The following is a 14257-nucleotide window of genomic DNA, read 5'->3' on the forward strand; positions in this document are numbered from 1 at the left end:
TTCATAAAGAGAATAGCATGATTGCAGCTGGTTTTGTCTTGACCAAAAACTGTAGACATATAGGTTTAAAACTTGTTACAAAGAAAAAAAACAATCACAAAATAAACATGATTACCTGAAACTTTGCTTTGCCTGCCTCAAGTATCAAAACATTTTGGGTTAAAAAAATACAGTGCTCCCAAATTAGTCATTTTATTTTATTTAGGATTCACTTTGCATCAGAAAAGTAAATCTATATGACAAAATCCAGAATACAAAATAAGAAAAAAAAAAACAAACAGTGCCATAAAATAGTTTTACTATGTATGGATACATTAGTGAACTTAAAAAAGCTCCATATTCATTTTTTGCTGGAGGGCTTTGAAGCTGAAGCAAATGGGAGTATCAAACAGTTGCTATAACGGCAATAGAGGTACGTGTAGCCATGAGCAAGAATTGGCACGTGCTAAAATCTGGTAACATAACTCCATGGGTGTAATTTGTGAAAGAGAAAAAGAAGTCTTACTATCGGAGGGGAGTCAACTGTAGTTTCATATACAAGAACTTTGTCACACATTCTTTCAAAAATAACTCTTTACAGTATATCACAGTATCTGTAAATGTTTAGCTCTCACCCAGAAAGCCTTAGGGCACTGAAGGTACATTTCAGTCTAACATTCCAGGAGGACAATAATCTGAAAGTCTTTCTAATGAAATTTCTAAAATTTGAGTATGCATTACAGTCTGAGCATTAGCAGCTGCATAAAGCACACTGATGTTTATATCTAACATTAAGACCTTAATATTAATCAAGAAAAAAAAGTAATGTTTCTTCCTCACGTCCCCAAAATATTACTAATTCAGATATGTTGTTTGCAATGCAGATATGTAATGCTTAGGCTCCAGAGAAATGGTTTATGAAATGAATTATATGATATGGTTATATTTAAAAAGTTTTTACACTGTGAAAATTTGTATGAAGATGAACATTACTCTGTGTCCATAGGTTCCCTTCCACCAATCTATATTATAAACATTGAGACAGTTTTTGGTTTGTTATTTAATACTACAACATAATGTGAGGTGTTGCACTGAGTAAGATAAGCCAGGTTATAAGAAAGGCACTACTGGGAACAGCAGAGGAATGGTGATAAATCTGCCAGCCATTACAACATTCAGAAACAACCTGGGTTTACCGTACATCCACAAATTGAAAAATGTCATCACCAAAACAAGCTGATCCTGCTGCTAAGTCCTTCAACATTCAATCCCATTTATTTAACAAAAGAGGTTTTATATATATATATATATATACGCTAAACACGTCATAAAAAATGTACATATAGTATGTTATTACATGAGTTGCATTTAATGTTTGTATTTTCAATACCTTTGTGATCTGTTTTCAAGATTACTGTTACCTATGTTCTGTACAAATGAATACCACATACAGGTATAGAGTTAAGGCTTCAAGTTAAGTATATGGATGGTAAGTGCATTACTAATATCTACATATTATGAGGTATGCAAAGACATATATGGAGTAGCTCACTCCCCCCCCCCCCAGAAGAGTTCTGCTTACATTTAAGCATGTAGCTGATGCTTTTCTCCAAACCTGTTTACAGTGTTAAGATCACAACAATTATTCACCCATTTATACCACCTGGCAATTATTTTAATTTACTTTTTTAATGGAGCAATTCAGGGCAAGAACCTTGCTCAAGGGTATGATAGCTGAAGATAGGATTCAAACCTGCAACTGTTGGATCCAAAGGCAGGCACCCTAACCACTACACTATCAACCGCTCTTCACAGAAATGCTTATTGACATTTCTCTCCCTCCATTGTTCAACCACTAAAAATGTCAGTCTTGGATAGGTGAGGGGAAGAAAGACCAGTGATCTCTTGTCATTTAAAGCCAGGGTGGTATGGAAAAAAAAATGTAACAAGGTGTCAACAAGTTTCTTGAAATTTTCCATAAGGATTTTAAACTAGTCTGCTACAAGTAGCTTCTCTAATTCAGACTTCACAAAAGCTGACACTTTGATTAATGATGATCATTACCCAAGTTGCACTCTTGCATGCTGTACTATATATTTCGTCCCACCCAGCTTCACTCTGGGTGGGTGTCTGACATTACTTTGAGGCAGTTCCTGCTGTCACATTAATTTCTGATCCTTTTATCACTAAAGTGGTTTTAAAAACATGCACCAACCATGAAATCCCTTTCAGAACCTTGGAGGACTGCTTGGACCATTCTTTGATGTAAACAGTATTTATCCTGCCATTTTAATTTTTATATTCACCACATTCTCTCAGAGGAGCTTATGACTCATATGATAAGAGGTCTTTTCCTAAAATGTGAAGGGCCAAGTTTTCATTATTGTGTTGTTATAAAACATTGATGACATTACAATTCATAATAACTTGAAAATGCAATGTTTTCATTTTACAACAATGTTGACAATCTAGCTTTGTTTTGTTACTACTTTTTTCAAACAGACCTTTGACTCAGTAAGCACTCTTAAGCATCAACTAAAGATAAAGGGCTCATGCCATAATTTTCATGTAACTGGCAGGATCTCTCAAATTTACATTTTTATTAACCATCATATGCAGTTTAAAAACATTATTTCAATAGGAACATATTCAACACACAGAAATAAGTGTTTGTAAAAACTCCCCCAGTGGTTAATGTTAAGGTTTCTTAAACCCTGTTGTAAATTCATTCAAAGGGCATGAATCTGGGATTAAACTGAAATCCAAAAAAACTGCTTTTGACTGCTTTGAATTTTTTTTTTTTTTTAAGCATACAACATATTTAGTGTTACTAAATCCCAGAACAAAATCTCAATATCATATGTAAATAAAAAAGACATGAAAGATGAAGTTTTACATCCCTAGCGAGAGTATTGGTGACAGACGACATATTGTTGGTAAACCAGGCAGATGGCCAACCTACTGCTTCCATAAAAACAGCAATGTCAGAAAAATTTAAAACATCAAGACCATTTACATTATAAAAACAGTATGTTTTTGTTTGCAAGGGACAAAGAAATATGAGCTCTCAACACCATTTAAAGCAAGATGAGAGCCTGTGAAGTGCACTTTGACCCAAGCATGGCTAGTACTAATGCACTGCAACAGACAGGCATGGTGTGTCACGGTGATTACCGGCCCTTCTTCAAGAACCTCTTCTGCAGAAGAACGCCCCCCTCTGTGGAATGTCCAGATGAAGATAAAGAACACTGATGGATGGATGGATGAACGAACAGGTAGCTGCTATTAGTCATTGGTGTGTGAATTTGGAAAAGAGCGTGGGCGTGGCACAGGACTGTGGTTGTTGCAGCTGTCCTTGCTCTCCAGGGTTTGCATCTTGCCCTGTTCCTCCTTCATGAAAAGCTCCACCATGAGAATTTTCTCTTTGTGGATCTGCACGCTGATGTCCTTGGGGATGTCCGGGATTATCCAGTCCACCACGTCACTCATCAGCATGACCACATTCTGGAAGGGAAGGCACAGCAAAAAGTGTCACAGTAATTCATTCTTATCTTCACGCAGTGCAACAGCAACTTTAGGGTGCCATGCTGATATTTATTCAAGACATTTACATACATTACATTTATTCACTTAGTTGACACTTTTCTCTAAAGGGACTTACAATGAATTATTTACCCATTAATTACCCAGCTAGGTGATTTCACTGCAGCAATGTTTAGGGTGAGTACCTTGCTCAAGGGTACTACAGCCAGAGGAGAGACTCAAACCTGCAACCTTTTGGTCCAAAGACAGGAGTGCAAACCATTATGCTACCAGCTGCCACAGACAAAACATGAACCTCTTTTTTATTTTTGAGGACTTTTTTTTATATAATACATGCATGTATTACATAAAAGTTGCACTTTGAGATTTTGCCAACAAAGATCTCAAAATCAAACAGAAAATATGTACACTGACCTGGAACACTATAACAAATGCCAGTTTGACTGCCAGCACTGTCCAGAACTCCTTAGATATTTCATATGGAGTGGGAGACCAAGGGGGCTCCCTGTAGTCTTTATACCTGGAGCAGCGCGAGTGAACAGTCAGAAAACGAGCAGGAAAGTTGGAAAAGTTTTTTAAAGAAAAAAAAGCTCTTTTTATCGCGTTCATAATCAATACGGTGTAACAAGGGTAAGGTTACTTTGAAACGATGATGACAATAAGACAAATGGACAGAATATTCACTTACTGACTTCACTGGTTATTGTCATGTAGTCTTGAAAACATTTGTGTATTGTACAATCCTGACACTGCAGGTCACTTTATATGAAGGCATCAACTGAACAGTGAATAACAACGTGGGACTGTACCTGCAGATCTCCACCTTGTACTCCAGATCTGTGGGCTCCAGGGGGTCCTTGCCCTCTTGGAAGTCACTGACATTAAAGTAGGACAGGGTGTGGTTGACAAATCCATGCATGGAGCCATCTGGGCTGTACATGTACTGATAGACAAGGCGAGGGATGAAGTCTGATGTGAACGAGATCACAAATGCCTGGGTGAAGAAATGACCGTACATTCATATGGTTAAAAGGCACATCTTTGAAGCAACTCTGAACAGTAACATTGTACTGGTACAAGAAAACATGGAGCAAGGGAAGACTGATTTACAGGCAAACACCTATTCAGACTACTATTAGTCACTCTTTACTCAAAGTTTTTGCCCACGGTGTCTTATGGCACACTAAACTTCTCGCACTTACTGTTTTACACAGCTGGCTAATTTTTACTGTATTTATTTAGGCTAAGTACCTTGCTCAAGAGTATTACAGCAGGAGGAGTGATTCAAACCAGGCCCATAGCCTGCAAGGTCCTCTAACCACTATGCAACCCTACTGCCCCAGATGAAGACAGAATCAGCAAAGGATGATGGTGCTGATTAGGATTCTTATGTGACAGCCTGGTCTTTCCCAGTATCAGCAGTGGGAGAATTAAAGACACCCAACACCTTCCTTCATAACAGCATCTAGGAAAAGATAGGCCAATAAACAAGCCTGATTAGGATCTTGGGACTTAGGCTGGTCTGTTGGAAGGAGCACCCACCGGGGGATTTATAACCTCCTGCAACCCTTGTTTTACGACTGCCCAAATAAGGCCCCTTGTTGCTTGGAACAGGGATATTTGTTGAGATTTCACAGAAAAGCGAGAAAAGGGGATGGCAAGGAGCTCACTGTGAAATTTTACGAGAGACTGCAGTGAGTGTTGATATCAATTCGCAGAACACTAGGCCTTTAATGGAAGCTTTCAAAAGCAAAGGGTCATGTACTATTGTGCACTACAGTTTGGGCTGAGAGCATGCGGACCCATAAAAAAACTTGAAGCACTTCTTCTCTACTAAATTTGTTATTAAAGCAGTAATCTTAATTCCTTCCCCTATGAATTCATGAGATCACTTTAGCAGACATACCTTTGTAAACATACCTAGGGGTTATCATATGAAGCATAGAGGAATTTGTTCTGAAGATACGCTACATGTAAATGGTCCAAAAAAGCACTTACATTTATAATGACAGCCACTTTGCTAATCCCCCTTAAGATATTGTACCAGATACCTAAACAGGAAAAAAAAGATTAAGTACTTGACATGGAGACATTGTCTAAATTAGTAACATGACAAAAAAAATGTATATAAATTTCAAAAAACATGCAGTGCAGTTAAATATTGATTGTACACATCAGTTGCTCCGGTAGAGGATGCTACCTTTCATCTCACAAAGAGCAAGAAACCACCAGAATTTTCTATAAAGGGAACTGGGAATTCTCTAAATTGTATTACAACAAAAAAGAAAAGCAAATGAAAGGAAAAGTCCTCAGAGATAGATGACAATTCAATAAATAAGGGAGCATGACAATTATGTACAGAAATGCAAATAAATTAGGAAGGGTAGACAATGCTAGCTCTTGAGAATCAAAATTATGTTTATTCCATCTCAGATTACTAGATTAATGTCCTCAATTGAACAAAAGGTCAAATCAGCACGGGGTTACGGGGGTTGGAGGAAGGGGAAAAAACTTATGTACATTTAAAAAGAAAATGAGTAAAATTAAAAATGTGTGGATAAAAAAAACATGCAGTACTAGTGGTTGTTTTATACAATATGTCAATAATAGAGGTTAGAATTGAAATAACAGGCACAAACCAATGTCTTTAGCTCTTGCAGCTATAGGCCTTCTCAGCTCAACCACAAATTTCTTGGCATCCAGGCGTATCTCAATGATGTTGTTCAGCAGGGCAAAGAGAGGTGCCAGAGGAAAGGATGCCACAAACAGGGTCACGAAGCCAAACTGGATAACTGAAGAGAGAGGAAATATATCTCCTACATCAGTTCATAAACCCATGAACCCATAATTAAAACCCCCAGACAAAACCAATAACTGTTTTACCATTAAATAGACCACCTTTGTGAGATGTCTGGATCAATGTACAGACCCATCATGTGCTTTTCTGAGGGAATCTAATTTAGGGGGCAGCTGACATAAATGTATCTGTGACGGCTCATGAAATGGTGGATTTGTCTGTGTCCAAGGCAGGAACCCTGCTGCATGTCTGCAAGGGGCAGCTGTGGGATGAAGGCGTGTGGAGGCATGTGCCATGAACAGAAGGAGAGTTGATGAGGTGGCAAGACCTGGCCATCATAAACCCTGTCATGGAGCTAAGGCCCTGCTGGGCTTTGGCCTCCATCCCTCCTACACTTGTGCACTTTGATCTCTCCCAGCTCAGTGTTGAGAGGGGGAGGCTGTGTCTGTGTACATTCAAAATGTTGTGGAAGCATGTGTACCTTTATCATAATGTTCAACAAACCCAGATGCCTTTGCCTATACATATAAAGATCAATTTTCACGAAGCTTGCAGACCCAGAAGTCATTTTTATTTAAGACTATGAGCATTTAAAAAAAATTGTAACGAGATTAACAACTGTGCTTTTAATACTGTTGCCCAAAGTCCATTTACTATATATGTTTTGTAACTATTGCTTCTGTTTGCTTGAATATATGGCTCAAGAAGATATTCTGTTGTTAATCCAGGTTTTCAGTGAAGTTCAGTTTGGCTGAATGTCTGTCATCATGAATCTTACAATGGTAAATTTCATGTGCATTTAAAAAGTTTAGTCAATGCCAAAACAGCTGGTCATCCAGATTTATTACTGTGCATTGTTTCGACAGTTAACTTGCAGCTCGAGAGCAACCTGAAATCAAGTGAACACAAAAACTCTCATTGAGCAACATTCTCAGGAGTGGCTCCCCAGCAGTGCTATTGTGTGTACTTTTCTGTGACTCACACTCTTTAGAAAGGGAGCTGAGTGACCTTATACCCCAGTCCATCACAGGAAATTGCCAGAGATGGCATGTGCAAAGCTCTAACTTGTGGAGAAGCCATGTCCAAGCCTGAGTGAGCCACACCCCAAGAGTCATTGCAAAACTGAGAGCGGCGCCAGCCTGTGTCATGTCACATTCTGTGCGTCACAGTAGCCTAGTGGAGACCAGGTGCTCCATCTGACAGACACAGACTCTGGCATATTCCATTTATGGACACTGGATTATCAGCAACCTCTTTTGTAACTATGCAAGCCTTTGTGGGGTGGCTAGCACCTGGACCGAAAATCAGGCTATATGCAGTGCACACTGGATAACTGCAATAACAACCCAGCAAGACAACCAGCCTCTCCAGCAGCTGATACCCCAATTTATTGATTATTGACAAGATAATGGATCATCACTGATAAGTGGCTGGAACTTGACTTGCAGCTGACAATTACAGCAACCTCAACTCAATGAGCAGGACAACAGCAAAACACCTACAAAAGCATGAAGTAAGAACATGATAAATACTGTCAAGTCAAGTGAACCTACATTATCTCCCCTTTCCTTTCATTTTCAATGTAGGGACACTCCTATGCTGAGCAGTTCAATGCAGTAACCAGAGGTTTGGCCAAGGTGCTAATAGAAAGGAAGGGAGCGAGAGAAGTGGAATGTCAAAGTGGTCCTATATACCAGTATAATTTAAAGCAGGAACACCCACTGGCAGCATTCAGCCACCTGGTGTAAATAAAGACTGCACAGAGCTGCCCCAAGACTGTTATTCCAGGACTACATTTGAGAATCCCTCACATACAGACTGCTCTGCAGGTATTAAGTGCCTTCTCAGCGTGGTTAGTAGTTTGGAAAGATAATCGGGGTCTTCAGGAACTTCAGAAGGTATGTGCTCACCTCACTAACACAGGACAGAGAGCAAGAGATACTGACCTGGCGAATCGGGTTGGAGGCAAGCATACACCATTGTGGACATTCTGGCAGTAGGTTCTACGTATCTGTTTTTAATGGACTTTCTGTACTGAATGTGGACAGGATGGTGATGACCTGAGCATCAAACAGGAGGTTTGGGGGGGGGGGGGGGGGAATAATGTCTGCTAATGTGATACTTTAAAATTTATACTGGCCTCCACACTTGAGTTAGAACAGAGTGCTCACCTGATGTAATCGGCAGAGTAATGCATGGTTTGCCTAGGGGAGGGGACAGCGGGATTGGCTCTGCTTTGAATATACAGTGAGACAAGATGACAAATGACACATCCGGATTAAAAGGTCCCGATGACAGTTTTGGCCTGACATTAAGAGATTCTGTGTGAAACTGAGGAATTCAGACAAGTGTTGAAAGAGTACAACAGCAGGCTTTCATCCTTATCCACGTTCACATTGCCTTTATATAGCTCCTGAAATAAATCCTAACAGGGGTTGTGAACTCAGTCAGCTGGGGACATGTGTCTATAGGTTCCTGCCTCAGCCATACAATTTGTTTTCACATGTCACTAATACTTTATATTATCTTTTCAAATATGGAAATGCATATTGCACTCACTGCATGTCTAAGTATTTCAGGTAGCTTGGAGAAATGTATAAGTATAGACAGTAAATATACAGTTTTGACAATTCTGTTCTAAAAATTGGTTGTAAAGCACAAACTTGTCATATTAGACATAATTTCTTCATTCTAATCATGTTTAGTACTGTTCATGCGTTGTTCACTGCAGATGCATTGACTTAACACAACTATGTAAAGCCACAAAGTGAAGTCAAACAACTAAGGTTAGCAAAGCTCTTATTAGTGGAGCATAAAATGATTTGGCTTATTTCCATGTGCATTTGCTTAGAAAAGATGAAACAACTGTGTCAGAAATAAAAATGTCTTAGAAAATAAATTGCCTGTACTGGGTTAGGCTAAAAGTTCTTTGTAGTAAAGTTCACAACAATTAATAGTTAATATCCATGACATTTATGATGGTGTACCCTAGCGACTAAAGAGCTGAAAATCGTCCCTTATACAGGTCTCTTCCCTTTGAATGCCTTAAAGCATAAACAAAAAATTGATAAATCTCTAGTGCTTCTGCAGAACCCACTTGGGAGCTCAAATGCTGCTCTCTCAAAAGATTCCAGCCTCTTTGAAGTAAATTAATTGACTCGCTTTGAAAACAAACATGCCGCCTGATCAAAATTGTTTCACAGTGGGATTGACCTTAATGATCCACCGAGCCACGCTGCTGTGTTTTGTATATTTTTGCTCTGAGAACATCAGGACCGTTCATCACAGACAGTGAGCGGCTTACTCCCAAGGGATACAAAAGCCCTCTGGAGATCATTAGAAGTTCTGTTTTTGTCACTTCCTGCTTATGCAACCTGTTCAACTCCAGATGACAGCAACATTCATAATTACACATGGAAGGACTTCTGTCCTCACCAAGACTCAACACTTTCCCTCTCAGTGAAAATAGCATTTTGTGACTTGGTCTAAGATTTTTAGGTACATACAAATATCATGTTATTAAACATAAGTGATGTTCTTTTCTGAACCTCACCAGCCTGCAATAAAATTCAGTCTGATTCAGAAGGTGGGGGAATCTGGTGTAAGGGGATCCACCATAAGGTGTCATAGCTATTTCTAACCAATATCCAGCTGGAGTTGTCATGGTAGGGTACATTGTTAGAAACACAACTCACACAATAAAAACCTGGAAATCTCTAGAAAATTACAACTGGATCAGACAAAACTGGCATTAACACATTTCAGAATGTTTGGCCATGTTTGGATTACTAATTTGGTATGTGCTTACAGCAATTAATCAATGGAAAAACCCAACTTCAGGTTTAAATACTCCCCCTCACTTTCCCCCGCTGCCAGGATGTTAGATAAAGCATGTGAAATACCAGATAAGATTTAAAACTAATTGAATGAACTCATATTAGAAAAAAAAAACTGAAAAACTAAAGGCACAACAGAGCACTAAATTTCACTTCAGTTTCCATCTGCTTTTCCTGGAGAGGGTCAGGGTATAATGCTAGATTTCTTTCAGTAAATTAAAAAACATGCCTAACATTTTTTTTTTTGTTTTTATGAGACAAAGATAAAGCAGTTATATAGAATCTGTCACCAAATGGGACATATTTGGAAGGCGATCAGCACGCCATCCCTGCCACTTACTCATCTCCATGTACTCAGGGGTGAGGCCAGCAAAGGGCTCCAGGAAATGATCTGTCTCATAGCGCTGCAGCTTCTTGTCCTGCTCCTCCTCTTGGAAGGCCCTTCGCTTCGACTTGATGTACCGTATTAGCTTCTTCAACTTCCTGCAGGGAGGCGAGCAGTGTCAAGTCCCCCCAGCCTTGCTGCCCTCACCAGTATGACATTGATTCTGTCATACTGAGCCGTCCTGAAGAATTCCACTGCACTATCTCAGAGAATATGGGAGGGGGGAGGCCAAAGAGACTGAAAAATAACTGAAATTTGACAACCATTAGTCTTACTCACTCATTATTTTAAGATAACTCTAATTAATAAGGCCAGATTGACACTGAACTAAAGCTAGGGAACAAAATAAAAGGGCTATTTATCAGGAGTTTGACAGCAACCAGTAACACAAACAAAAAAGCAAAAAAGCTTGAAAATGACCTCATAGCAAAAGAGAAAATGAATACTAAGACACTTCTCATCGCAAATCTCATGAGAGACTCTGAAATAATACCCTTCATCAGTGTACTTCATTTAAATTATGGCAAAGAAATATGCAGTAGTACAAAAGTAAAACTGTAAGACCTGAATAAAAGCACTGCATAAGAATCAAACACGAAAAAACATATGAAAGTTATAAAATATAAATTACGAAAATATGATCCGTTTAAGGGATAAAATAAATGAGAGGTTAAGGTAGTTAAATTTGTCAGTCATCTTCAGAAAGGGTGGGATATGTGCCCCCAGATGTACGAGGTGCGCCTGCAACTCACGGGATCCCAATCTCAAAGAGGTTGTTCTGGATGAGCTGCTTGCCCAGCATAGTAATGCTCAGCTGGATACAGAGCTCCATCAGACAGCCACCATGAGCACACTGGGGAGCAAAGAGACCACATTCTCAGCACACAGTACATAAACCATGGCACATAAGCACTGGCACAGTTCACACACTATCTTACAATGGAAAGAGCAGATCAGTATTGGTATCAAAGTGTTTCAAATCACAAAAACAAGTACAGGAACATTTACTTAACATTAAACACAAAAGTATGCATAAAGAGAAAAGCTAATTATAGCTACTGATGTTATTACCTCCTCCATCCGATAAGACTCAAAAACATACAGATAACTTCCAGGACGACCAACAAGCCTTAAGAGAAAAATATAAAAAAAATAAAAAATAAAAAAATAAAAATTGCACAAATTAAGATTAAAGGCAGAAGTTGACCACTGTTTGATACGTAAGGATTTACAGAACTACTGAATTTATCATTTGACTTCAGGTTTGTTCTAAGCTCACTGAAATGGAGAACACCTACCTCCCTCTGAAGAAGGCGATGTAAATAATGGGAGTGAAAGCATTCACAAACTTAAGAATGAATGTTTTGAAAATCAGTCTCTCCTCAAAGCTTTTATCAGTCTTTGGAACCTCTAAGAAGAAAAAGAAAAAAAGAAAAAAAAAAAATTTCATTTTAAGAAGTCAACATAGAAAAATCCTGTGTAGAGGCCAGTGATCCATAAATCATAGTCCTTGCAAACATATTACCTGTAGGCTTTTGTTCCAGCCATGCAAAACCAAGCCACAACAAACACCGACTCATTTAACTAACAATCACTTGACTACATTAAGTAAATGCAACTATTTGAAAAAGACCACTGCTTTTGGCTGATGAAGAAAAGCCATTGTAAAAGATGCCAGTGTGCTGTGGGACAGAAAAGTTAATTGTTTTTTCAGTTTAGGACTTTAAACTTTTTGTGTTGTTTTTTTATTCTGTTCCAGGCTGATACACACACACACACACACACACACACACACACACACACACACACACACAACACAATTGGTTGTACAGAGAAAACATTACCTACAAGTATAGACTAGAAATTACATGTATACTGACCAAGTATGGTGAGCCAGCGGGCGACAGCACCATACACCTCATCCAGGATGAGAATGACTACCAGGTTGATGATGGCAGCAGTAGTCTTGACAGTCAGCCTCACATTGGATCGGGTGGTAGGGTTTGAGCTCATGTACAAGGCTGAAGTAGTGGATATTCTGTAGACGATCACCCCAAATACGATGGCAAAGGTGACACCAATCTGTGGAGCACAAATGCTGGCAGTAACTAAGTTTTCTTTTGGGGAATTTCTTAGCTTACATCTGAGTGATACATAGCATAACACATACCCTTGCTTTAATGCAGTGTAATAGTGTAACTATTCTTTTGTTATATAAAGCTTTAGCAATGCAGAGGTCTCACCATGAACAACATCATCACCAAGTTGGTCATATAGGCTGGAAGTCTGTCTTTGCAAGTCAGTTTTACTTTTTCTGGCTAATGGGAAACAAACAAAAAAGGGCAGTGTTGACAGAGGCTCACAGCAAAAAAAAAAAAAAAAAACCACACACTTTACCAGTGTTAAAAAAGGTTTACTTTATTTTAACAGAACCATTATACCAAATAGCAACATGCCTTAAAAAACTACTATTGTCATTATTGTTCACTTTACATGCATAATATACAGTATAAGCACTGCTGCTAGGAATAAAAACTAAACTACTCCATTCAAATACAAAAGTGAAATAATGTGCTGTTTAAAATCTTCACTAGAAAGGCCAAGGAATTGAAGCATTTTGCAACATAGGTCACAGAGATATGAAGAGTAATGAAGCTAAAAAATTGCCAGTTATTTTTATTCGTTAATCTGAGAAGAACATTTTATGTAGTGGAAATGCAAAAGCATCCATGACGCAGATCCTCACTGCATTGAAGTAACTCACTTGAACAAACATCTTGAGATTTTAATTCATAAGATTCATTGAAAGGGGCACACAACACAAGTTCAATCAGCTTCTAAAGTTGTATTGCAATTTGCATTTATATTGGTTTGTACGTCTGTCTGTGATGGTTGCATGTTTGACATGACAGAGCAGGGGGAAAAACACTCAAAGACCACAGCCAGGGTTTGAACAGTTTACTTTGACTAGTCTGTGGACGACTCCTCTGTGTCTTAAGGCCTGTCTCCAACAGAAGGCGCATACAAAAAAGGAAACCCAAGATAAAACAATGTGATCCCTAGCACACTGGTCACCTGAAACATGTTGTTGCTATACCAACCACTGCTATGCTGAAATGTGAGAGACCTTGAATAAATAATGGTTAAAAACAAATGCAGATGCTTGCAAGATTTGTTTTACAGTAACTTAGAAAACAGCAAATTATGAATCCTAACAACATTTTCCAGTAACTTTAGATATAATCACATCTTTAAATAACCCACACCTTCTGTGCTTTGTGCTCCTTCTTCAGTGCCTTCTGCATGACTCTGAACTCATACTCAGCTCGTGGGTGGTCCTAGGTAGGATAAGACACACAATTAATCATAGCCCATAACACAAAAGTTATAGGAAGTAGCAGTGGTTCCTAGACACTGAACTGTAGTAGAATTAAACTGTGAAGTCGCATGACTATATGATTAAATTTGTATTTGTAAAAGAGGCATAGAAAGTTGATCTGTCGTGAGGGAAAATTGTGTCTACAAGAAAGCATTTTTGGTAAGCATTGATGTTCTTGCAGTTCTTACCAATAATAAAGATTGAATGAACATGAACAGAAGATGGAAGCTGTTCAAATATAGAAATGACCAACCGTATTAATGAGTTTCTCTGGATTAGAAAACTATGGTATAGATACTAGTTTATTATGTTAATCCACTTTTTCTCATATGAATTCA

General features: G+C 38.6%; 1 protein-coding gene across 4 annotated transcripts in view; it reads right to left on the reverse strand.

The window, feature by feature from the left end:
• Positions 1 to 1719: 1719 nt before the first annotated feature.
• Positions 1720 to 14257, reverse strand: part of ano1a (anoctamin 1, calcium activated chloride channel a) — a 41583-nt gene continuing 29045 nt past the window's right edge. For all 4 annotated transcript variants that reach the window (XM_018763591.1, XM_018763590.2, XM_018763589.2 and 1 more), the window contains 12 exons: positions 13807 to 13878; positions 12784 to 12858; positions 12421 to 12622; positions 11839 to 11950; positions 11612 to 11669; positions 11293 to 11393; positions 10496 to 10638; positions 6162 to 6314; positions 5521 to 5573; positions 4332 to 4516; positions 3937 to 4042; positions 1720 to 3483 (listed from right to left, as the gene is read on the reverse strand). In XM_018763591.1, the coding sequence (XP_018619107.1) occupies positions 3265 to 3483; positions 3937 to 4042; positions 4332 to 4516; positions 5521 to 5573; positions 6162 to 6314; positions 10496 to 10638; positions 11293 to 11393; positions 11612 to 11669; positions 11839 to 11950; positions 12421 to 12622; positions 12784 to 12858; positions 13807 to 13878 (1479 nt within the window). In that variant the 3' untranslated portion in view covers positions 1720 to 3264. The remainder of the gene's footprint in view (positions 3484 to 3936; positions 4043 to 4331; positions 4517 to 5520; positions 5574 to 6161; positions 6315 to 10495; positions 10639 to 11292; positions 11394 to 11611; positions 11670 to 11838; positions 11951 to 12420; positions 12623 to 12783; positions 12859 to 13806; positions 13879 to 14257) is intronic.

This window comes from Scleropages formosus, chromosome 11 (genome assembly GCF_900964775.1).
Source record: "Scleropages formosus chromosome 11, fSclFor1.1, whole genome shotgun sequence".
Classification (NCBI taxonomy): domain Eukaryota; kingdom Metazoa; phylum Chordata; class Actinopteri; order Osteoglossiformes; family Osteoglossidae; genus Scleropages; species Scleropages formosus.